The 27,192-nt window shown below is 39.2% G+C and overlaps 1 protein-coding gene across 3 annotated transcripts in view; it reads left to right on the top strand.

Moving 5' to 3' along the window:
• The window catches only part of ENPP3 (ectonucleotide pyrophosphatase/phosphodiesterase 3), a 60,183-nt gene extending 33,905 nt beyond the window's left edge, over positions 1 to 26,278 (top strand). For all 3 annotated transcript variants that reach the window (XM_072141518.1, XM_072141520.1, XM_072141519.1), the window contains exons 14-25: positions 3,831 to 3,862; positions 5,199 to 5,326; positions 9,980 to 10,046; positions 10,853 to 10,940; positions 11,280 to 11,446; positions 14,203 to 14,251; positions 14,335 to 14,489; positions 16,060 to 16,195; positions 17,830 to 17,907; positions 18,983 to 19,115; positions 20,616 to 20,772; positions 25,681 to 26,278. In XM_072141518.1, coding sequence (XP_071997619.1) covers positions 3,831 to 3,862; positions 5,199 to 5,326; positions 9,980 to 10,046; positions 10,853 to 10,940; positions 11,280 to 11,446; positions 14,203 to 14,251; positions 14,335 to 14,489; positions 16,060 to 16,195; positions 17,830 to 17,907; positions 18,983 to 19,115; positions 20,616 to 20,772; positions 25,681 to 25,854 — 1,364 coding nt within the window. In that variant the 3' untranslated portion in view covers positions 25,855 to 26,278. The remainder of the gene's footprint in view (positions 1 to 3,830; positions 3,863 to 5,198; positions 5,327 to 9,979; positions 10,047 to 10,852; positions 10,941 to 11,279; positions 11,447 to 14,202; positions 14,252 to 14,334; positions 14,490 to 16,059; positions 16,196 to 17,829; positions 17,908 to 18,982; positions 19,116 to 20,615; positions 20,773 to 25,680) is intronic.
• The last annotated feature ends 914 nt before the right edge of the window (positions 26,279 to 27,192 follow it).

Below are 27,192 nucleotides of genomic sequence, written 5' to 3'. Positions count from 1 at the left end.
CTTTTTTTTTCCCCACGTTACTTCTTGTGGCAAAATAATGTGTTAATTTAGGCAGAGTTTGGGTCTTCTTTTTAGATCGTCCCATTGAGAGTCAGCCTCTCTTCTGAACAGGCTCTACAAGTATCAATGCCCTTACTACTGGCCTTGTAAGATTTATTCAGGTGCAGTCCCTTATATAAAACAAGGGCCCTTCGGCTCAAACCATACACAATTTTAGTGCAACACAAAAGATTTACATAATTTCTGTTAGTCCTCAACAATACTTCATGCCCATATTACTGTTCAACCCCGTATCTTCTTTCTTTATTTATTAACAATATTTAACAGTTTACTCAGTTTTAGTAATCAGAAGCAGTAGTATCAATTTAAGACAGCGAACTGTTCAATATCAATTTCATTCAGAATTATTATGTCAGATTGGGAAAGTAAGCTGCTCCACATCAATTTCATTCAGAGTTAATAATTAGAAGCAGTGATATCAGTTTGAAACAAGGAAGTGTTCAGTATCAATTTGTTCGGATTTAGTGATTAAAGGCAGTGATATCAGTTTTAGACAGAAGCTGTTCAGTAGCAGTTTTGTTCAGAATTAGTAGTTAGAAGCAGTGATATCAGTTTGAAACAGTGAAGTGGTCAGTATCAATTGCGTTCTGATTCAGGGGTTAGAAACAGTGATATCGGTTTTAGACAGAAGCTGTTCAGTAGCAGTTTTACCAAGAATTAGTAGTTTGAAGCAGTAGTATCAGTTTGATGCAATGGAGTGTTCAGTGTCCAGGTCGTTCTGGGTTGGTGGTTAGAAGCTGTATTATCAGTTTGAGACAATGAACTGTTCAATATCAGTTTCAATCAGAATCAGAAGATGTAAGCAGTGATATCAATGTTTAGCAGTGAGCAATTCAATAGTTTTAGACAGTGAACTGTTCAGTATCACCTTCGTTCTGATTTAATAAATAGAAGCAGTGATATCAATTTTAGACAATAAGCTGTTCAATAGTAGTTTTGTTCAAAATTAGTAGTTAGAAGCAATGATATCATTTTGGAACAATGAAGAGTTCAGTGTCAATTTCATTCAGAGTTAGTGATTAGAAGCAGTTTGATACAATGAGCTATTCAATATTAATTTAGTTCAGAGTCAGATGTTAGAAGCAGTAGTAACAATTTGAAGCAATTAGCTGTGCAGTGTCAATTTTATCTCACCAAAAAGTTTGCTTCTCCTCTATGTTCATGATTGCAGTTTCCAGACTCCAGAGACTCCAGCTCCTGCTGCTCCTCCTTGATGGGCATTTTAATACACAGTTTTAATACACTTATTAACCAACATATACCGGAACCATTGTCTGCAGCTGTTGTGGCAGATAGTAACCAATCACAGCTCAGCTTCTATATTGCCACAGGTCATTTATATGAGCTGTAAGCTGTGATTGATTACTATAAATAATGAGCATAAGACAGCTTAAAAGGTTATGTGCTCCAAAATGGAACCACTCAAAAGGACAACTTATTGCTGCATAAACTATTCATAGTATAAATTTTTCTATAGATAGATAGAGACTTGGAGGACATAATATGATATGTAATAGTTAATAAGAGATTATTAATAAGGGATCCCTATTATTATTAATTGAATATATTCCTCAGAGATAGGTTATTCTTAATAGTAATTTAGATTGTAGCATACAACACCAATCTCCTTTATGTATGTCCTCACCCCCTTATTTCCCCTCTCTATTTAATAGAATCACTCTATTGTAGTAGGTGTCCTGTTCGGAATCACTGAAGAGACTAAACGCATACAGTGTGTATCCTGTCTTTGGGCCGCACTGACGCTGCTAGCCTCTGGTAGCTGTGTAACAGGCACATGACCTGACACATCGTGGCCAGGTCCTCTCAGCACTATCTGTTGTTTCCTGCTCGACTTTTCTAGTTCATACAGTCCTCTCAGCTGTCCAGAGATGTGGGTTCAGGGGAAGTATGCATTACATCCGATCCCCCAGGTGATTCTTGTTCAGGAATCCCTATTTATATCCCCTTACTATTTTAATACATTACCTCCTGAGAAAGCCATCTGTTGTGAAACGTACGTCGAGGTGCATTTATTATGGACACCCCCTTGGTTTTTGTATGGCTACTGAAACTAAAAAAACCTTACCACTAGACTTGCAAAGACTTTTTTCTCTTGTAGAAACTTGTGCTTTTCATTGTTCACTTTGTTATATTAGAACCATTGCATATCGAAACTATGAACATGGCTATATAAATATCATGACTTGCCACTAGGGTTATAAGGGTTATAACAATGCATGTCATAACTCAACTGCTGAATAGTTGGTGGGACTCTGGGTTCCCTACCCCGGGATATATTGTTATTCTGCCCATTTTCTAAATTGTTTCATCATTTGTACTATAATATATAATTAATAAAGTATATTTTTTCTATTTTTATAATTAGGGTCAAGCCCGTCATGTTCTTAGGTCAATAGTTTGCATATTTAAACCCATTAAGGCACATTTACTGTGTAGTGTGCAGTGGTAGGAGCTAATACAGCAATAAACCGGAGTAAAATTGTAAAGTAAAGGGGTTAAAATTATCTTTAGTGTGTAAACATCAATATGGGATTGAGACATCTTTCTTTTATGGCAACATGGGAAGAGAAAAAGAACTGGAACGCACATCCACGCATCACACAATGATCTACTGCCGCTAGGGCTACATTATATAACGAACTCGAGGTTCTTAGTTACATTTTGATCAAATTGTATAAGCCCACCAACCACTTCACGGTGACCTCTTTATGGTGGGTCCCTACGCTATTTTGTGCAGCATCACATGGCGTCCACCCCCGCTGCAGCACAGCGCCGGCAGGGACCAAGACCCGGTTGCCCCCCAGTACCCATACTGGCGGGCATAGCCCCCATGGCTCCGGGCCCAGGCCCCCACCAGCACCGCACCACAGAAGCGGCGGACGCCATGCAACACCGCACCATGAAAACAGGAAAAAGGCTCACCATGTGTGAACAGGTGTTAACTACTCACCGTTCCATGTGGTCTCAGACACTGGCTGAGAGGAAGTAGGCGGCCCCTAAATGCAGTCTCCTGCTAATTTAAAAACACCTGGGTCAAATGGGGCGGAGTGCTGGTACCAGGAAAAACAAAATAAATGAAGGGATAGAGTGTACTAAACCAACATGGGAAGAGAAAAAGAACTGGACCGCACATCCACACATCACACAATGATCTAATGCCGCTAGGCTACATTATATAACGAACTCGAGGTTCATAGCGTAGGGACCCACCATAAAGAGGTCACCGTGAAGTGGTTGGTGGGCTTATACAATTTGATCAAAATGTAACTAAGAACCTCGAGTTCGTTATATAATGTAGCCTAGCGGCATTAGATCATTGTGTGATGTGTGGATGTGCGGTCCAGTTCTTTTTCTCTCCCCATGTTGGTTCTTTCTTTTATGGGCTAAACCCCTTTAAGGTCCTGGAAATCTGTGATTATACCGTAGTGTGCATTATTAGTAGCAGCAGCACTGTGAGAAAAGCCTTATGAGCCAGTGTCGAATATTGAAATAAATGACTTTTATTAATCATGAAACTAGTAGGAATGGCCTCAATTAAGTGAAAATCTAAATGGCAATCATATTTCCCTTCTCTTTTACAAAGTATTGAATGGAGCTGTCCCTATTGTAGGTATCGGTGTAAGGTGGTGCCAAAGAGGGCCCAAATTATGCTTCTTGCTTTGGGGTTCGCTGCTCTGTATATATTATTGTATACTCTGTCTATGGTGTATTAAAGGGCATAACAATAACATGCTTTCTTTTTCTTTCAGTTGATTCAGAAGGCATTGTTAAAAACCTTACTGTAAGTATGTCCAATGTTCAATTTGGTGTAGAAAGCTTTGTAGTAACATTGCTGTAGTAATTGAATATTCCACAAGATGTCAGGATGCTGCAAATAGTACAGATGGCAAAGCTAAATACATGACATGAGCTACCAAGCGCACACCATGTTTGGAATATAATAGAGTCAACAACTAGACTTTTAGGCTCATGAGGACTGTAAGCATCTTACAGGCCTGTGCTGCATACAATTCTTAGGACTCATGAGAGGTACAGTTGCTGTGTCCTCAATATCAATAATGCACAAGCATCTTATATGATAACCAGCAGTCAACTGTCAAGATGATTTTGTTTGTTAGAAACTATTCTGTGAGCAGTTTAGACCATACAATTTTACAAATATCATAGTTGCAGCTGTACTGTGAAAAATGCATTTATACCCCTGGATTGTCTATGGACTTGGAGCAATGGGACACAGTCCTTTGTTTCCCCCCTTACTCTGAGTGACAGCTGTATAATTCAAACAGAAGTCTCCTACTGCTCTTACTCAGAACAGGAAGTGAGCTGTGCAGTAGTATAAGGCTACATTCACACTGCCCTATGGGGGACGTATACGGCTGACGTATTTACGGCGGCACCATACCGTACAGTTCCGTAGCCGGGAGAAAGATAGGACATGTCTTATCTTTTACCAAAATATGGCAATGTGCCCCATGTTTCTCAATGGAGCGAGGCGGTGGTGAGCGGCGCCCAACCCCTCCTCCTCTCCCCGGCGTCGACGTGTGCCTGCCGTACCACGAGCACACGTTAGTGGGAATTTAGCCTAAATGTAGAGATCTCACAGCGCAGCAGTTTGCAGAGATTCCTTTAGTGGGCCAAGTCCAGCTACAATCCTAAAATATAAAACCATTTTTCACAGCCCTACTGCTACTAATAACATGGACAAAGGTACAGTTACACAGTTTGAGGTTGCTAATAGTAAAGCAAAACAATTTAAAAAATATTGCAGCAATGTTTCAGAATAACCATATAAATAACATTATTCAAGTTATAGGGGGAATACATCATGAATGGGTTCATTGTGCGTCAGTGTTGATGTTCTCCCCACCAGCACACAATGAATCCGACATTTTAAGAGGCTCCCACCTCTGACCTGGCATACAGTTCTGCCTTAACCTGCACCAAGTCTGGCTTCCTCATTGTTCCTACCCACTTGGCGTTAGAGTGGCTGAGGGCAAAACATTTTGGCATAGTAGCCATTATAGATAAATGTTTATAATTTTCTTGTGTTCCATCTGTTCCGTTTATCCTATTTGTTAAAGTTCCAATATTGACAATTTGGTTACTCTTGCTTGCAGTGTCAGAAGCCTGTTCAGCATTTTAAACCTTACATGAGGCAGGACCTGCCTAAACGATTCCATTATGCCAACCATATTCGTATTGATAAAGTTAATCTCTATGTGGATCGACAATGGCTTGTTGTAAGGTACAGTACAAAACCTAAGGAAAATAAAACTAATTTTACTTTAAAAAGTAGATAATGGGGCAGATATATCAAGCTGTCTGAATATTTCTAGTTGCCCATGGCAACCAATCACAGCTTTCATTTTACCAGTGCTCATAAATATTTTAAAGGGGAGCTGTGATTGGTTGCCTTGGGCAACTAGAAATATTCTGACTTTCAGAAAGCTTGATAAATCTGCCCCAATGTGTTCAGTCTGCACAACCTTGATATGTTGTGCAATTGATCCAGGGATCCAACCCCAGGTTTCTATAGTGAAATTAGGATCAAGTACCTCAGTAAGTTTCAACACGGGTTTAATATCTTCAAATTGTGAATCTACAGCAATAGCGTATGACGTTCTGGCCTTTGTCAAGTACAAGGCTAGATGAAGAGAATGTTATTGATATAGGCGCTGGGAATCGTGCACGCTGCTCAAAGGCGAGAAGTGGCTGAAACGTCATACGCTATTGCTGTAAATTCACAATTTGAAGATATTAAATGCATGTTGAAACTTACTGAAGTGCTTAATCCTAATTTCACTATACTTTACTTTAAAAAGTGTTGGGCCATTTGTGGTAATTGGGGTTGTTTACTCAATTGTCAGCTTCTATATGAAAAGTCAGTGTGAGGGAATTAATATTGAAAACCTATTTGCCAAATCTATATACATGCAGTCCCCAATTTAGGAAAACCTGACTTACAGACGACCCATATTTACAAACGGACCTCTGGATATTAGTAATTTATTGTACTTTAGCTCTAGACTACAATGATCAGCTGTAACAGTTATCAAAGGTGTCTGCAATTAAGCTTTAGAGTTAATCCTGCTTCTTATGACAACCCAGAAGTTTTAAATTCCAATTGTTACAGAAACCAAAAACATTATAAAATACACGGTTCCAACTTACATACAAATTTAACTTAAAGGAAACCTACCATTTCAAATGGTAGGTGTAAGCTGTAAATACAGAGCACCAGCTCAGGGTGAGCTGGTGCCGGTGCTTACTTTCGTTAGTGTTATTAACCGCTGTATCACGGTTTTAACACTTTTTAAAGTTTATAGCAGAAGCTGCTTCGTCTCCGGCATTTCCTATGTAGGTGCGCGCACGATCGTGATGCACGCAGCACTGAAGCAGCTTCTGCTATAAACTTTAAAAAGTGTTAAAACCGTGATACAGTGGTAATAACACTAACAAAAGTAAGCACCGGCACCAGCTCACCCTGAGCTGGTGCTCGGTATTTACAGCTTACCCCTACCATTTGAAATGGTAGGTTTCCTTTAAGAACAAACCTACAGAACCTATCTTGTACGTAACCTGGGGACTGCCTGTATACATAATGCATTGAAACTTAAAGGAAATCGATCATAAGGAATTTACCATCAGAAGTAGATCTGATGGTAGACTCCTCCTGCCTGCCTCTGCCTTAATCTGTAATCTAATCCTGGAGCTTTACCTAACTTGTTAAAAACTCCATTTTAGCAATATGTAAACTAACTGCAGAAGATACTGGGGCTTTTAAATATAGTAACATTTTATGGCGAAAATGTAGTAATTACTAAAGCATTTATATCAGGAGACCTATTTACATGAATATACCATGTAAACTGCAGGCAGCATTTTAGTTGGTTTTCGTTGAAATAGACAGGATATCTTTTATATCATTTATTTGAATTTTTGCTTAAGTATAGTTTGTGGTTCTGCTCTGTGATTGACTGCCATTCCTGTATTGAAATGCTTCTAAGACTGTTCCATTATTAAATTATTAATTGTGCTACCAGCTGGATGGGCAAGAACTATGGGCAAGAACCATAGAACAACCATAAAAGTACAATTGATAGACAAACTTTATTATTACAAATACATGCAAAAATGTGAAAAAGACCAGACCAGTAATGTTTAAAAACACCTAAAAAAGTGTAACAAAGTACACAACCAAAGACTCTATGAGATGAATGAAATAAATTCATCTCTAAACCAACCTGACTGCAAAACGGTAAATATGGTTTTGTTAATTACACAAGAATAGTCATACAATAATATTCAAGTTTCCTACCATCAAAGTAACACTATAATAATCTGTACATGCCAGTACCAATCAAACACCAAGGGATGTATAGAACCTATATAGACATGGAGTTATAATTGTTTACCAAAAAACGAAACATCCAAGGCAGCCAGGGGGTTAATGTGCACCACGCTTTCCGTCACTCGCTGTGACTTCACCAGGGAAATGGAATGAAAAAGAGTCTGTGTGGCAACTTCTATAGCAGCAATGGGGGTCCCCTCACCTGTATGAGTTTAGTCTGTGCCTGGCAACAAACTGGAAGTGAAAAGTGCCAAATCAAGTTTATGAGCATGTGCAGAAAGTCAGTAAAGCGCATGCGCCAACACTTATATTCAAGTTTCTAAAGTCCCTCCGAGAGAATCTCCTCCACGGCACATGCTTCGATGCTGTGATATCAGAAACATCCCCCCAGTATTATATTTGGTAACAGTCTAATGATGCAACACTAGCAAGGTATTAAGAGTAGAAAGATAAAAGGTTTAATACGTATTTCATTTAGTGACAGTCATATAATGTGGGGCTTACAAGACATGGGGACACATTTACTTACCCGTCCCGTCATGATCCCCGAGGTGCGTTGTCTGACGAGGATTCGGGGCTGCCGTTATTCACTAAGATCATGTTCTGGCCTTTGTCAAATACAAGGCTAGATGAAGAGAATGGTATTGATATAGGCGCTGGGAATCGTGCACGCTGCTCAAAGGCGAGAAGTGGCTGAAACGTCATACGCTATTGCTGTTAATTCACAATTTGAATATTAAATACATTTGATATTAAATGCATGTTGAAACTTACTGAAGTGCTTAATCCTAATTTCACTATACTTTACTTTAAAAAGTGTTGGGCCATTTGTGGTAATTGGGGTTGTTTACTCAATTGTCAGCTTCTCTATGAAAAGTCAGTGTGAGGGAATTAATATTGAAAACCTATTTGCCAAATCTATATACATGCAGTCCCCAATTTAGGAAAACCTGACTTACAGACAACCCATATTTACAAACGGACCTCTGGATATTAGTAATTTATTGTACTTTATTAGCTCTAGACTACAATGATCAGCTGTAACAGTTATCAAAGGTGTCTGCAATTAAGCTTTAGAGTTAATCCTGCTTCTTATGACAACCCAGAAGTTTTAAATTCCAATTCCAATACAAGACATGGGGACACATTTACTTGTGTTGTTGTCTGACGAGGATTCGGGGCTGCCATGATTCACTAAGATCATGCGTCCAATTTCCTGCATGTGTTGCTTCTCCGCTCAGGTCCGCCGGAGTTCACCATCTTCTTTCCAGCGCGTGAAAGTGCATGGCTTGCAACATAATTTTGAATGTTAAATCCTGCGCTTAGTCCAAATCAGTCGGTTTGTCCGATAGCCACGCCCCCTGATTTGCGTCACACGAAAGTCGTTGCGATTGCAGCAAAATATGATTGCATGCACCAAAAAACCCAGTTAAATGCGGCGCAAAAAGTCGGGAAACCCAACAAAAATGCGGTCCGCGGACCCTTAGTAAGTGTGCCCCATGGTGAGTAAAAATGATGGTCTTTGTCAAATTTTTGCATGTATTTGTAATAATAAAGTTTATCTATTGTACTTTTATCGTAATGACACATCTTTCTTGCCCATAGATGATAGCTGATTTTATGTCTTTGAACCAGTCATAAGATATATTGCAGTGCAGGACTCATATTTTTCTTTTTGGATCATTGATATTGACTATCGCTATCTCTTTCAGAACTGTACAATTACCCAACAACTGTATTCTACATGTCACTATCTTACAATGTTGTTGAGTTTCAGTAGTAATAATAAGAAATTGTTATATAGCGCCTTCATATTCCACAGCTCTTTACAAATCATGGGGTACATATACAAATGAGACATTACAAAGCAATAACATTGTCAGATAAAACAATAGAAATGGAGACTCTGCTTTCAAGAGCTTACAATCTATGAGACTGACACAGCCTCTAAATGGAAACTTAAAGGGGTATTCTCGTCTGGGCACTCACATTCAGTTTGATTAATCTGCCATTAATAAACATTTCTTCAATTAGATGTTATTAAAAAAAATGTTCCTGTGTGAAGATAATTTCTCATAAATGTAGTCATTTTGTCCCTTAGAAACGAGATGGCTTCCTCGGATACGGCCACCTCTGCTGGATGGATAGCACAAATAGACAAAAAGTTTTTGTATATGAAATATCCGGGAGTTACTGCAGGTCCCACATGTTGTGTTGTGTAATGATCGCTGAATCCAGGTGGTCAGGCAGAGCTCAATAGCGAATGTCTGGCCACTGCTGCCTAAATCTGACGTGGTCGTAACCGAGGAAGCCATCTCGTTTCTAAGGGACGGCATGGCCACATTTATGGGAAATTATCTTCACACAGAAATATTTTTTTTAATAACATCCAATTGAAGAAATGTTTATATATGCATGATTAATGAAACTGAATGTGAATGCAGAGACGAGAATACCCCTTTAAGCTTCCAGCTCCACACACTATATTCAACAGCATCGGAGAAAACTTGTATAACCTATATGCTCTTGATTTATATCTTTTAACAGGGATAAGTCATATACTTTTTGTGGAGGTGGAAACCATGGTTACGATAACGAGTTCAAAAGTATGGAGGTAATGTACAATGCCCAAATGGGGATCAATTATCTCTTTATGTATTTCTTATAAATGTCATTGTTTATGTATAGAATTCCCAGATGGGTATTCATCAGGGTGTAGGGGTTGAAATACCTTTTATGGTCACCAAAAACACAAGTATTTCAATACTTGGAGTTGTAAAGTGCAGCTATAAACTGTTGATGGAGTGCATGTAGTGTGAAATGGATGTTGCCATCCATTGTGTCCAGCTTTACCTGTCTTCATGCGCTAAAATAAAGAATTGGACTGATCATAGTGAGCGCTGCTATTATTTACCTGCATAAATCTACATATATGTAAGGTTGCATTAAAATTGACTCTACATATAACATATAATTATAAGTCTGCTCTGGGTGGTCTTCAGTATTATAGGTCTGCTCCGGGGGTCTCCTATATAATCGGTCTGCTGTTGCGATCTCCTGTATTACAGGTTGGCATTGGGGTAACCCAGCATTAAACGTCTGCTGTAGGGACGGGGGCTCCATAATTATTATTGTCTGGTTTGTGCACTATATTTGTAGTCTACTATGAGGCATGTATTGGTTATTATATAAATGCAGTATTTTGTATCTGGGGTGGTATTTAGGTATCTTTAGGGTTCTGATTATTAGTGTGGCCCTTCAGGTTGTGCACCCTTGATTTAGATAGAACATAATGTGACTTTCAGAAATGAAACATGACTTCCTGTTATTCTTTGTATCTACATCAGTTATTAAGATTTATGCAGATATTTTCATGGTATTAATTGGAATATTCAATAACTTATTCTTATTTTGTTTTAGGCAATCTTTATAGGACATGGGCCAGGGTTTAAAAAAGAACTAGAAGTAGATGCCTTTGAAAATATAGAACTTTATAACTTAATGTGTGGTAAGCTATAATTCAGTTTTTACCTTTTCAGATGATAAAGTCTATAGTTACGTATTGCATGTACATTATAATAAAAGGAAACACCACAAAAGTCACCCCAGCCCTGGATGCTTTTTTATCACAATGAGCCTGGAATCCCATAGATGGTGCTGGTAGAGGTTAAACTACAGTTATAGGAGGAATTTTGCAACTGTGCACCTTGTCTGAATTACTGTAACAGCAATATGCTATAACTATATGAAATATTCACCTAAACTGCTTTAATGTAGTTCATCAACTACCTATGCCCACCTACAGTCAACCATTCACCTGAACATTCTCATTCTTTTTCTGGAACAGATTTACTAAAAATTCATCCAGCTCCAAATAATGGAACCCATGGAAGTCTGAACCATTTATTAAAAGAACCTTTCTTTACTCCAACATTTCCTGAAGAGAAATCCAACCCATTAACATGCCCATTTGCACATCCATCTTACAATTCAGGCTGCAATTGCACAAATGAGGTAAGTGAGCCCTGTCAGAACGCCTTTAGGACACAGCTTTTTTTGTTGTTGTCTTTTTATTTTTAACTTCCCACTTTCAAAAATCCATAACCTGTTTTTACATTTTTCACTGTGTGCTCCAGATGAAACCTCCCCTTTATTCTTTGGGTCGGTTTAATCACAGAGATAGCAAATTTATTTAGGTTTTATTATGTTTTTTTTTTTTTTACAGTAAGCTATTCTTTACAAAACTTTTTTCACCTACCAACTCTTTTATTCTTGCACAGTTGAAGTATTATTTAATGAAGGTCAGCCTTCCAGGTTTAATTATACTGGTGCATTACCCGAAGGTTATCTGACCTGAAGAAGACACAATTTCCAGTTGTGCATATCTCTACTTGCTTAAAGAGAACCTGTCAGGCAAATTAACCCCCAAAACTAAATATATTTTCATAAACTGCCATTAGAAAGCATAGCCCCATTTCCCTATGCTGTACGGAGAGAGGTCCAATGAGTCATTATCATATTCAGCTGTCCAGTTTATTCATGCGTGGAAGGCACAGCCACACCCCCAGTGCTCGACTGACAGCCTGTATAATAATGTGACCCTCCTGGTGCTGGCGGCCCCTGAAGCCTGTGTGTGTATGAGAGATTCAACTGTTCCAGGATGCAGCCATGTGTGTAAAAGAACAAGTCAGGTACTTGTGTAGCTGATGTCTGTGTCTCACACATGTGTATAGCGGAACATGTCAGGTACTTGTGTAGCTGATGTCTGTGTCTATCACATGTGTATAGCAGAACATGTCAGGTACTTGTGTAGTTGATGTCTGTGTCTCACACATGTGGATAGCAGAACATGTCAGGTACTTGTGTAGCTGATGTCTGTGTCTCTCACATGTGTATAGCAGAACATGTCAGGTACTTTTGTAGCTGATGTCTGTGTCTATCACATGTGTATAGCAGATCATGTCAGGTACTTGGGTAGTTGATGTATGTGTCTCTCTTGTGTACAGCAGAACATGTCACGTACTTGTGTATCTGATGTCTGTGTCTCTCACATGTGTATAGCAGAACATGTCACGTACTTGTGTATCTGATGTCTGTGTCTCTCACATGTGTATAGCAGAACATGTCAGGTACTTGTGTAGCTGATGTCTGTGCCTCTCACATGTGTATAGGAGAACATGTCAGGTACTTGTGTAGCTGATGTCTGTGTCTCTCACATGTGTATAGCAGAACATGTCAGGTACTTGTGTAGCTGATGTCTGTGTCTCTCACATGTGTATAGCAGAACATGTCAGGTACTTGTGCAGCTGATATCTGTTTTTATCACATGTGTATAGCAGAACATGTCAGGTACTTGTGTAGCTGATGTCTGTGTCTCACACATGTGGATAGCAGAACATGTCAGGTACTTGTGTAGCTGATGTCTGTGTATCTCACATGTGTATAACAGAACATGTCAGATACTTGTGTAGCTGATGTCTGTGTCTCTCACATGTGTATAGTAGATCATGTCAGGTACTTGTGTAGCTGATGTCTTTGTCTCACATGTGTATAGCAGGACATGTCAGGTGCTTGTGTAGCAGATGTCTGTGTCTCTCACATATGTATAGCAGAACATGTCAGGTATTTGTGTAGCTGACGTCTGTGTTTCTCACATGTGTATAGCAGAACATGTCAGGTACTTGTGTAGCTGATGTCTGTGTCTCACACATGTGTTTTAGGAGGGAGAGCATGTCAGCAGATAAAACAAAAACACTAGCAATGCTTTACTATACATTAGACATAGACATGAGCAGGGGGTGGTGAGGGGTACCAGGGATGACATCACTTTCTCTCTCCATGTGGCCAGACTCATTTACATAATAAAGATAATATGATTTTACAATGATTAATGTATGAATTGACTAGATAGAGGCTGGGATGGATCCTTGTGATCTGCTCTGAGGTAGTGGTGACAGAAATAGTTACAGAGACCTGATGGCAGGTGTCCTTTAAAGCGTACCCAATGTTTCAATAAGATTTGTATCAATTAATATAATAATGTGTGTAACACAATTTCAGGACTTTGCTACCCCACCTCCCCCAAGCTCAGTGCCTAATTCTTGGGTGGTTTTTAAATAGGCTAGTGGAATATTATTCATTATTATAAACTTAGTTGCTTTGATGTCCCCCATAAACCGCACATATAAAGTAGAGTAGAGTAGATTCTGCTCCAAGTCTTGCTTTGAAGCAGTCAGGAGATCACGTACAACATTGTAGAGGAGCATTGAGGCTACCTGGACTAAACTAAAAGCTTCTATTTGTTCTTTGGTCTCTCACATTCAGCTCCTGCTCACAATTCCCTTCCCCCTCCATATTCTTCTATGTAAAACTGTCATATAACAAAGTTTATTATATTTTCTTACAGAATTTTAAGCAAAGTTTGTTATTCACAAAAGGAAATCAGAGCTGGTCGCAAAAAGCACAAAAACTGGCCAGCATTCTTATCTCAGTGGCAAACCACTATGATGGAAATCAGAGCTGGTCGCAAAAAGCGCAAAAAGCAGAAAAACTGGCCAGCATTCTCATCTCAGTGGCAAACCACTATGATGGGAGTAGTCCTTTAATCCACTCTCAAAAAAGAGCCAATCCCAGCTCCAAGGGCAAGGAGCTTGATAGAAAACTTTTACCAAGTTGTTTTGGTGTTAGGAGTGGTTCTCAGAAGCTGGTGATCAAAAGTTTGAATAAGAAGTCAAGTTTTACACTAAAGAAATGTTACTATTTCATTTCAGGTTAACGAAACTTACCTAAATGAAAGATTAAACCTTCCTCAAGCTGGCAGTAAGCAATTTAAACTTGTATTCATAGGGTTAAACTATTTTGTTTCGTATGTTGTGAGTGACTATTCTCTTTTTGCTCTACAGTAAGTCAATCAGAGGCAAATAATTTGCCATATGGAAGGCCCAGAAATGTAATTATTGAAAGCAAATATTGCATCCTTCACCATGAAGGCTATGTGAGTGCATATAGTCACGATTTATTTATGCCTCTCTGGAGTGCCTATACTCTGGACCGACAGGTGAGTGGTAACATTAAGATGATTCCACTTTTTTTTAGCTTTTTGCAGTAAAACAACAAACATATGAACATATGAAAACAACCAGAACCCCCTTACCCAACTAGAGAGCCAGGTACATCACTGTAATGATATAGACAGGACAGTAAAGGAAGTAACAGTTTCCGATGAAGACCCTTGTTACACAAAGAAAAGAAGGCTCATGGAGTTTAGTTGTGCACCTTTTAATCAGTATCCTAATGTTTGTAGAAATACTATAGTTACCCTAAGGTTAGGTAAGATAGTATTTTGGATGTCATCAGCCTGTCACTCCACTGACATGCAGATTTTTCCATAGCACGTTGTTTTAAATAAACATATGTTTCCACCTATTTAAGGCCGGTCGCACATGACCCTGGTCAGTCCATGAAAAACAGACAGAGATTGGATCATTGCCAGTGATGGGATCATATGCATCATAGTGATCCAGTATATTACTTACAAGATCACCAGTGGCAAACTGTAATTTTCTCCTTGCATCATATATAACTACTATAGATGGCATTTTGGGTCTATCTGTGAAATCCAGCTGGTGCATGGTCCTTTTATCACAGAGCAACCACTGTTGTGTGCTGCCAGCCTTATAGGGGCAGATTTATTTACCCGGTCCAGTCGCGATCCAGCGGCGCGTTCTCCGGCGCTGATTCGGGTTCTGACGGGATTCACTAAGGTGGTGTGCCCGATGTCCACCAGGTGTCGCTGCTGCGCTGAAGTCTGTCGTAATTCACCTCCTCCGTCTCGGTGTATGTGAGTGCTATTTTTGCGACACACATTTTTTTTTTAATTCCGTGTTTTTTCCGAGGGGCGCGCCCCCCCCGGTTTCTGTTGCGTGAAAGTCGGCACCGATGCGCCACAATCCGATCGCTTGCGCCAAAATCCCAGGGCAATTCACCGCAAATCTGAAAAATTTGGGAAACCCGGCGGTAAAAACGCGATTCGGACCCTTAGTAAATGTGCCCCATTGTGTTCATAGTACAATATTGGCTGCATTGAATGACACTATCTTTTACATTTGCACAGTCTTTAAAGGGAGTCTACAATCCACCATCCCCAAGCATTACAAATGTCTGGCAGCATGTTGTAGAGAAATGCACTGTTATTCACAAAATTTCTTTATTGGTTTATTTTGGGGATTACTGTGCATTTCTCTGTAACATGCTGCCAACATCTTCTGGTGGTGGTAGACTAAGGTGGGATTGGATCTCATCAGTCACTGGAAGGTTGTCACAAACATGTTCAAAACTGTAAAAACCAACCATTCTGCCCTACCTAGTTACATGAGACCTGCTGTTGTTTGCCTAATGTTTGATGGGAACTTGTAGGACTTAGTGAATAAGTTCTTTCATTTACTTTCCATCTACCTCATTTATGTCCTAAACATTACGTTTAGCAATATTCCAATAAGAAACAACTTTTTTTTCAATCTCTTATTATTACTAAGAATGGAAGAATTCAGAACTAGACAAGGAACCTAACATTACTTGATGAATTAGTTATATGGATTAGTAATGGTTCTGTAATTATCCTGTACCAGGTGGAAAGTTCCTCTATTCCTCCTACGTTATCAGACTGTCTGCGGCCTGATGGTAGAGTCCCAGAGGCAAACAGCCAAAAATGCTCAGACTACAAGCCAGAGATGGATATATCCCACGGCTTCCTCCATCCTCCCAGTAAGTACATTTCTTTAAATAGCGATGTGCAAAAGCTTTAATCATCTGGATGTGGCTGAGCAATGAGTCTAAACCTATTACAAAACAACAGTGTTGCCAGATGTGGGCACCAATGTGGATTGGCAAGGGAAGCATCCTGCATGTTTTTTGTTAAAAAGACACAGACTTCTTATGCGCATACAGTTTAAAGATCTCACTTAGCTCCACATGAAGAGGCATGCACAGATTGAATAAAAGAAATATGAGAGTCCACAGATAATGGATTTAGTGCACGGCTTTGAAGGTACTTTCCGTTTAGTAAAATATACAATACAGAAATTCTTTTATTGTAGAAGACTGTTAAAAAGAAAGGAGTTTTATATGCCGTTAAAATGAGGCAAAATATACAATATACCTATAGTCAAGTGTTCTGATGAAAGTAAAGGAAACTATGACCGCTGTATAGTGTCATATGTGACCTTTGCCATATATTTTTGTGAAATTTGGTTCTTTGGTCTTAATAGGGTTTTTGTGTCATGGTTATTTATGACATAAACACAGGATAGATGTGGGATTGACATGGGATGATAGATGCAGGTCCTACCTGGAACCTCTACTTATCTAGTGAACGGTGGATAGGGGATACATGTCTGAGAGCCTCCCTGTGATGAACAGAATGGAGACCACATATCCCTCTAATCTTCCCTTAACCACTAAGGACTTCTGGGATCAGCTTACCCTCTAAAGTGTCCAGGGAGTTATGTAGAAAATTAGTGTCCATTTAAATAAAATCCCTATATCTGAGTACTATGTCCTTTAACGTTAACTCTGACCACTAGGCCTGATAATAGACTGACTCTAGCTGATTCTATAGGGGTTTTCTTTGCAGCAGGAATCTCATTATCATATTGTTACTACAGGTGAGAGTATAAGATATCACAGCTTATTGACACCACTCATCTACTAAAAGCATACCTAGAAAACTCTCCATAGACCCCAATGAGTTGGCTCCACACCATTGCTGTTTATGGTTATAAGAATGCTGTAAAGAATAGCACCGAGTGCTATTAGCAGAGGTATAATCATGCAAAGTAAAATCTGCAATCAAAAAACTAGAACAGATTAGAAAAAATGATGACTTTTCTATCCAGTTTTAATAAGTAGTAAAAAGAATGTCTTTTTTAAAATGAACAGATTGGATTTATAGTTTGTAAAGTGTATGGGGCTTATTCGCTAAGGGCCCCGCGGACCGCACTTTTGTGAGATTTCCTGCAACACAAATTGGCCGCAGGTTGCCTGACGATCCGACGGATTTGGGCAAACCGCAGGATTTAACTTAAAAATTGTGTCGCAAGCCATGTACTAACATGCACCAGGAAGAAGAGGGTGAACCCCGGCGGACCTGAGCGGGGAGCCGAAACATACAGGATATCGGGTGCACGATCTTCATGAATCGCGGCACAGTTCGTCCTCGTCGGACAGTCCGGAACAGGGAACGTCCAGGAACGGGTAAGTAAATCTTTTATTATGTAATTATTGTAATTCCTGTGACATTGCATATAGTTATATATTATTGCTAGCATAGTAGAATGCTAGATCTCTTGTTCAGATTGAAGCTTGGGTTGTTACTTACAGATCACTGGTTCTTTTTACAGACTTTAACAGGAGCGCTCTGGAACAGTTTGATTCTCTGATTACAAGTAATCTTGTACCAATGTATAAGGAGTTTTTGAGTAAGTGTAAACTTTCTTACGTTGTATATTGGGAAAATCATCAATTGTGAGCTGTGGTACTCGGCCATCTGTAATATAGCTATCAATAGGTTGCTATCTGATCACAACTTTTTACAACAAACCTACTAAGGGAAAGAAGGATAGCTCCTTTAACACTACAAGGGTTCTTTTTCAGTTGTGATTGAACTTCATGAATAAGTTCCAGCTCATACTGACCCATGTGTATCAAAAGTCTATGGGGGGAGGGGATTTCTTATACGCTAGTTTTCTTCTCTACAAAACTTGAAATAGTTGCATTTCTCTCATGTGCAGCCAACAATTGCGACTATTTCCCCCTTACTCCAAGTGACCACCTGTGGTGGGCTTTAGAGTGATGGGGGCCATCATGGCCACAGAATGGACCTGTGTGGTGTGCACTATGATTGTGCACTAGTTATATCCTGTGCCAGTGCAAGCTACAGGTTATAGCACAATTCTATGCCAGACAGGACTTGGTGTAGAATTGCCCAGCCACATGCTGGCTGCAGAATACATTAAGAGGTCAGATCCTCCAGAATGGGGTATACATATTGGGTATACCAGCGTGTGATAAATCCCCCCTATGTCTGCATTGTTCTACCGAGTCTTGTGTGTTATATGAGGGCATCCTGGTTTCACCCATGAATGGAACGTTGTGGTACTTGGTGCGCAAAGAGTTTAAGTTGATGAAGGTGGTGAAAGGTCATTTTTAATGTATTGGCATTTTTTTCAATATATTTATGTCAACAAATATTTGATACATTTGACACAAATAATATAACTGCTAGTGGCCAAAATGATGACCTTTTTGTTCTTCATTGTATATTTGTATAATAGTTGTAACTTTCTTGCACCTTTCTTGTAACTTTTGAATCATGCATTTACTTACATCTTGAAAAAATGTTGGGTCACTCATAGCAGAAATAGCAGAAATACAAACTATCTGAGCTGTCAAAGTTTATATGACGCTGATGTACAGTAGATATTCAAGATTGGGGTTATGGTAACAAGATTTTAAGTGAGTTGATTTGTGAAGGTTTTATAATGTTCATTCTAGGGATATGGAATTACTTGAACAAAGTATTACTAGTAAAGTATTCTTTAGAACGAAATGGAATCAATGTGGTTACTGGACCAATCTTTGATTACAACTATGATGGACATGTTGATGCACAAGACCAAATCCAAAGGTAAATATTGAACTTATCTATAATATTTCACTTATTATGTGTGTGTAAGATATAAAATAAATTATATCTAGGGCATAAGTCTAGGTGTATGTATTTAGCCATTTCCACAATATAAATAAAATATATTATAAATAAAAGTCATCTTTTAGGGGTGTGTGAACACATGGGGAGATGGATCAATCTGTCAGAAAACTAAGAAGAGTAATTTGCACCTGAAATGCTGTGCACCACATTTATTGAAGGCTGTTTTTTTAGGTTGTAATGCAGCAAACTAGACCAACTAGTAGGAGATTCCAAATATGACTCGTCAGTCTTATAATGCACCAGATTAATCATCCAGCATCTGACACAGTGATCAATCTGGCACCGAGCCTTAAAGGGGTTTGCCACCTCCTGTATTTTGTAAGTGTGGGGGCAGGATGTTAGGTAATTTACCAATATACATCTAATAATAGTTCTGCACTGCTTTCTTTATATGTAAAGTGAAACCTTCTGTCTTTTACCCCATGAGCTAGATGAGCCTTTCCAAAGAATGGCCACAGATGGAGGGTCATGTGATATCAAACTGGCAATTTCTGAGATCACATGACCCTCCATCTAGAGCCATTTTATGGAAGGTTTGGCTAATGAGGTAAAAGACAGGAGGCTTCACTTCACATATTAAGAAAGCAGATCAGAACTTTTAATAGATGTGTATTGGTAAATTACCTGATATCCTGCCCCACCTACCCACACACACCCATTGCAAAAATATGCAAAAGGAAAGAGGTTGGAACGGCACCATGCAGAGGTGCAGGTCTTCAAAGCGGGTCTGACGTGACCCACTAAATGCAGTTGAAGAAAACGATATGAAGCAGCACTACAGCAGTAAATGAAAAGTGAAGTATTTATTCCACCTTCAATGCGACGTTTCGCCTTATCAATAAAGGCATTTTCAAGCATAGTGATATCACTATGCCTTTATTGATAAGGCGAAACGTCGCATTGAAGGTGGAATAAATACTTCACTTTTCATTACAAAAATATGATGTAAAGTGGCCAACCCCTTTAAGCTACAAAACGTCTTTAAGGGGTCAATGTGTCGTTCTTTATACCAGGATAGAGTAGAACTAGGTTATGATAAAGGCCATGTCCTCCATTGTCCCAGTGGATACATTAAGAGTATAATAGGTCTTCAGGTATTGGTTGGGCAGCCACGCCGCTGGGCAAAACTATGCCAGGCCCGAGCTGGTATAATTTTATGTATAAAATTGTGAACATTATTTGCAGGCTTTTAGGAAGTGCACTAGCATAATCAGAAGAAATTGTGATTATTTCTGTGCTTCAACACAAGAAAACTGGCATAGAAGCATTGATAAATGTCCCACTGTGTGTTTATCCCAGTAATTTATCTTATTGCTTTATGTTCTATTAAGCTCTATTAAGCTGTATTGAGCTCTAAGCTTTTAAGAAAGGTATAGGTGACAGTAAGATTAACACTTGCAACTTTTTTGCCCACAGTTATGTTGGAGCCACGAAGATTCCTATTCCAACACATTACTTTATGGTGCTGACAAACTGTAATAATACTATGGAGACACCACTTACTTGCACTGGCAATCTAGATGTCTTATCATTCATCATTCCTCACAGACCAGACAACACAGAAAGCTGTGCAGTAAGTATTTCAAATGTATTTTATTATATTATTGACTTCAGGAATGGGACAAGGCACTCAAAGTGAAATGCAAATTTTGAAATATTTTTTTGCTTTTTTGTAATCCTGTAGCAAATCTCTGCACCTCTCGTTGATAGCAGGTGTAGAATGCATATAAAAGTGGACCTTTATTGTAAATGAGGAGAAGAAAGCAAGCCCCCGCCATCCATCACCCATTAAAACAATAGGATCAGACTTGTTAAAGTCCAACAGCTAAATCCATCTGACACTCAAGACACATTTTTTTTTGCATACACTTTAAATCAAATGCTAATTAATACCAGATACAATTAGTTTTAATCTAAAGTCAATTATTAGGTATAATGATTATCACCACAAGTAACAAGCTGTACTGAATAATGAGTCAGTGTTGTAGTCATAGGGCTTGGCAGTGCTTTTTGGCATTCATAAGTGGAATTTTATGTTTATGACATTAAACAAAAATTGGCCCAACATTGGCGTGGTCATATCCTCTGACTCCTGGAATAACTCAAATGAGGAAAAACAAGTGTTGCTGAAAAACCTTTTTGTTAAGGGGTCACTGAGTTGTGGGAAGTAAAACAACTTAGTAGATAAACTAATTATATAAAAGTCATGTGTTGAATGCTCTATTGTACTGCTGATACTATACGGCTTTGATGGCAAAGCTTTTAGGGGCCCACTTCCCAAACTGCAACCCGAAACCCAATCATTTATCACAAAATGCCAATATGACAATACAAGCAGTTACTTACTGTAACTGTGATCTTACGGTGATCTGGTTGCTCTGGATTGCAGGGTGCTGCTGCCGCCCTCCTGGAGCCCCCGTATGGTACATTGGGGTCAGTACGGGGGTTACTATGGTGACGTGATGCTGGACTCCGGCCTGATCACAAGACCGGAGTCACATGACCTCCAGCCCGATCACATGACCGGAGTCATGTGACCTGCAGCGGGGGCGGACTTATCTGGCTACCTCATCTATGATGGGCAGCGGTTCTGTCCCTCCAGCTGCCTAGCGGGGTTGAGCCGTGGGTCCTGCCCAGTGGGTGGATCTAGATGACGGGGCATATTGTGGTTGGTTCTGTGGTCACCTAATGCACGCCCTATGGGAGGGGATGCCACAATAAATACCCAGTGTTTTTCCACACTCGCTGCCGCTGATATCAATGCGACAGCATGAGCCCACGCCGCTCTGTCTCATAAAATCAATATATGAATGACAGTGAATGTATGTGACCCCTGATGATAGGAGTACTAGAAACGTGTTGGGTTCGAAAATATAGAATGAATGGTGTTGTCACTGAGAGTAGGGACAAATAAAGCTATACACTTAGACCAGCCGGCTGCCTGACTGCATCAGTGGCAAGCCTGTGGTTCTTGCAGTGTAGGTTCGTGCCCTATTATATCCTCTCTGGACTCCGATAGCAATCTTTCCCTAGGGTCTGATATCACCTTATTGACCCTGGGCTGATATGAATTTTTCATATTTTCTTTTTAGGCGGCATTGTGGGAAATGGCACATTTTTTAATGGGTTTGACCATGTAGTGGTCTATTTTTAATGCAACTGTGAATAAAGGTTTATTTTTTAGAATATCCACAGTCAGATCCCTCTCAATAGTATCAGTGAATCTGTTCCTTACTGTTACCTGCTCTGCCACAGCTTTCAACGTTGTCAGCATACTGAGGACATCTTGAGGAACAGAGAGAAACCCAGGACCTCCAGAGCAGGTGCTCCAATGATAATCTAACAATTTACAGACCTTCTTGCTCTTACTGCAGTCCCAAGCAGCCCAAGATGAGCCTCTTAAACCCTTGCCGCAAACTAATATTATAGTAAGTCGGCGTGGGGCAAGGGGTGCTGTTCCCTCTCTACATAGACCAGGTGTTTTCAGCAGCAGTCAACCCTTTACATGCTGCCGACAATAGTGCGGGCAGCATGTAACAACTGTCATCTTGGGCGCTGTTATTTTGGCTGTGGAGAAGCAACTTTCCATCGCCATGAATTACAACTTGTAATTTCTGCAGGTCGCACATTGTAACAGATCATGTCCAAAACACCATATACTGCTATTCGGTATGAAGGCACTATATGATAAGATAGATCAGACATCCTAGGGTTAAGGTACCAAAGAAGGTCTAAAACATAGTAAAAAAATAGTTATAAAAATAAAAATTCCTGTTCCAACAAAAAGAAATAATAATACAGATCATAAACATGTTTGGCTTGAACGCATCACAGAAGTCCAGCGCTACCAATATATATAACTGTTATTCACATTGGTAAACCACATAAAATAGAAAATATTGCCAAAATTTAAAAAACACCACTTTTTTGTAATTATGCAATTCATAAAAATGTTAATAAAAAGTTTATCAAAAGGGTTACAGTCCCACAAATGAAATCAATGTAAACACCATCACATCTTGCAAAAAAATGACACCTTACACAGCTCTATACACCAAAGTATGAAACAGTTTTTAGTGTTAGAATATGGCAAAACAAAGAATTTTTTTGGGGAAAAAAGGTTTTAATTTGGTATCCCCCTAACTGCACTGACACAAAGGGGACACATAAAGGGAAGGTGTCATTGGGAGCTCACAGTGAAAGCTGTAAAAACAAAGCACACAAGAATATTGTGAAAAGTGTTTTTTCATTAAGTTTACCACAGTTGGAATTTTATTCCAGCTTTCCATTATAAGTTCTAAGGCTAATGGGGCATGGAGTAGCCTGAGGCAGCTTCGGGGGGCAAAGGCTACCCCACGCCGCCAGTAACCACTACTGACCCGCCACTACCCGCCCGTCTCCGGCATCCAGCATGTCTATGGCGTTACTAGGAAGTACAGTTTGTTTTACAGAAAACACGCCCTTATAAAGCTCAGTACACAGAAAAATAAATCTATTCTATAATCGATGGGGCTTTAACCTCCTTCCAGAACTATTACAAAATCTGTATGGTATTTATCCACTTCAATATCTGGGAGTTTGTGACTCTCTGACCTGAAATTCATTTGATCTCAAGGAAAGTGTAAAAACCCTGTCTGTAGCCTTGGGTATGCATGTAAAATTTATAAAGGAGAATGAAGTGCAGAAAAAGATAATTTTACTTTCTGAGTGATTTCCCCATGGTAGATTCCCTGGCCAGGCCTTGTCCAGGCAGAAGTTGCATCCCATTTTTTAAATAATCCAGGGCTGCTGCCGAAAAAAAGTTTAATTTGTCAATATGCTAAATAAGTTCTAAGGCTAAAGGGGCATGGAGTAGCCTGAGGCAGCTTCGGGGGGCAAAGGCTACCCCACGCCGCCAGTAACCACTAGTGACCAGCCACAACCTGCCCGTCTCCGGCATCCAGCATCCAGCAACTTAATTAGCATATGGTCAAATTAAACTTTAGTTCTAAAGCAGCTGCAGCCCTGGTTAGTCAAAAACTGGATGCAGCTGCTAATCGGATGGGGAATTTACCATGGGGAACCGCTCAGAACGTAGATTCCCCATGTTAGATTTCCTTTTCTTGCTAGATTGATGCTGTTTAGATCCTGCATTTTCCAACTTTGTAAGATCCTCCTTGTAACATGTCTCTAGCAAAGTTAATGAACGCACATAGCACAATAACGTATGATAGAAATTCCCACAATTTTATTCATTCCACTTACAAGGAATCCAATAAAAAAAGCCCTTAATTATAAAATCCACACCCTTCGCCATCTTCACCCAAGCCAGCGTTTCACTTTCAAACGCGACATCTTCCTGGGCATGCCTTATGTGCACTTCCTATATCCTTGTTTATTAATTATTCTCTGTATTCATGCATAAAAACCCAAATCATATATATTATCTACATAAAAGATTATACAAACACTATCATCCAACAAATAAATTCATATTCACAAAATAGTTTTGTTTTGGCAACATTGAGTTCTACACTGTTAACCCTACATACACCTTGTTCACTACACCACATTCAGTATATGGTGAGAAAATTATAATGGTTTTCTTCCTCTAAACTGCTGTTTATTTTAAGATATTTTTCTCATCGCAACATTGATACGTTTACACAAACACCTAGAATTTTAATCTCCAGTGCAAATCCGGTTTTTATACGATATATAATTATACCCTTATACTATATTTATTTTATTCTCCCATATGCCTAAACCTTGTTACACTTCTCCTATCTGTCCTCTTACTCCCTGGGGACATGTCCATAGCATGATACCTGGCATAATTAAAGGTGCTGGGACTTTCTTTTTTTACGTGTAACCATATCTTATTCTCACTGTTCACTACTGTATGGTCTGCTTTCTCTGCACTTTCCACAAAGCTGAAGGACAGTGACCATTTAAGTAGTTTAGTACTGTAGCTGTAACATCCTGTTAAAGTTAATTTCTTTGCCCAGTGTTTTCTGCTAAATGTAGAAAAGAATTCCAAACCTTTGTGTTTGTTTTCAATTCCATAAATTTGGAACATGGTTTGCTGATTATATAGCAAAAACCACTAAACAAAATCCCCATCCAGCACAGCAATTTTACAATTTCTGGGGTATATTTCTAAAATAGAGATCAGTCAAGATGTGCCAGGATATACAGACTTTTATGATGGTGTTGTCCACCGTATAGGGCCCTTTTTTTGCGGTGGGTTGCCAAGGACACCAGGTCATGTGGTTGCCAGCCCACCATATTTTTTGTCACTGATATGGCCAGTTAAAAGTGGCATATGGGTCATATATGTCCCGGGTTTTTTTTGACCAGAAAACGGGACCGCAAAATGCATATGGTTGTGTGCATGAGGCCTTATTTTTAGAGTATCAGAGATTGTTATGACAGTGTTTTCTTCATGCCATTGTAAATCAGCAGCAATTTATATTTCACTTCTCTGTTTTTGACTTTCCAGGATACTAGACCAGATGAAGAATGGGTTGAAGAGAGGTTAAAGGCTCATGCTGCTCGTGTCCGAGATGTTGAGTTGCTGACGGGACTGGATTTTTACCAAGACAGGAAACAGCTATTAACTGAAATTCTACAGCTGAAGACATTACTGCCAACTTTTGAAACAACTGTAAACTGAATGTTGGTTATTTGTACCTTTTTATTTAAATGACCTCTTTTAAAGGCGATACTGTGGGTCCAAAAACTGCCAAAATGACACAACATTCTTTTCTGATTTTTTAATAAGATCACCAACAAGATCTGACCACCCTTATAAATATACCAGTGACCTACCTTATACTACCTTCCGCAAATATTAACAGAAACTGTTAGTAATTAGCATTCTTATATTCTATACATAATCTGCATGTATGGTACTTTATAAAACAATCCAATAAAACAGTAAAATCTAATTTAAATTTTAAATTTAAATCTATTTTTAAATTTTATTTACATTACTTTCTTTGTAAAGAAGTTTTTTTTAGGTCTCAAAAATATTTTTTTTGGTGTTAACATTTAGGTGGGTGACACTATAGTAAATTGAATAAACTATATGTATTCAAGTGCTCCAAGGGTAATATTTTATGGTGTACTGTAATTTGTAGTGCTAAGATATGGCAGTGTTCAAACACTAAATGGGTTTTCACAGCTATCAACTTTACCTGCCCATTAAGCAGCTTGGTTTGAATTGCTTTGCTGGAGGGTGCTGAAAGCAATATTGACATCCACCTGCAATTTGAGGACTTTCTTGAGATGTTGCTGGCTAGCTTATGCCGAGCCAGTATCAGTGTAAGATGGCTGCAAGACTAATGTGTTGCCATATGAACAGAAGTCTTCTCTTAATCCTGGCCATCAACAGCACACAGGGAACACATCGGCATGAATGGGAACGTACAACCACCTCTGTAGCTATTTTAGCTACAGGTAGGAATAGCCCTTTAGTGTTTATTTCATATTCAGCAAAATAAAATACTAAATAAAACTACAGGGTGTACCATTTATATGGATAAACCCAAATAAAATGGGAATGGTTTGGTGATATTAACTCCCTGTTTGTGGCACATTAGTATATGAGAGGGGTAAACTTTTCACCATGGCAGCCATTTTAAAATCGGCCATTTTGGATCCAACTTTTTTTTTTCCTATTGAAGAGGGTCATGTAACACATCAAACTTATTGAGAATTTCACAAGAAAAACAATGGCATGTTTGGTTGTAACATAACTTACTCTTTCATGAGTTATTTACACGTTTATGTTTATGTGTTCAAAAGGTTTTGCATTTTTTACTGGCTGCAGGTCGTCAGCAATTAGGGCAGGTGTGCTACCAAGGCTCACCGGAGCAGCAAATAGGGAAACTTGGAAGAAAGGAAAATATCCTCAGGCACAGCGTGTCCACGGTATAAAATCTCAATTTTATTGGATATTCAGAAATAAGAACAGCATACACAGTCCAGACTGACGCGTTTTGAGCGGAAG

Source organism: Engystomops pustulosus, chromosome 3, assembly GCF_040894005.1.
Source record: "Engystomops pustulosus chromosome 3, aEngPut4.maternal, whole genome shotgun sequence".
NCBI lineage: Eukaryota > Metazoa > Chordata > Amphibia > Anura > Leptodactylidae > Engystomops > Engystomops pustulosus.
Note: the sequence above shows the minus strand (reverse complement) of the source record. Positions and strands in the feature narration are given on the sequence as shown.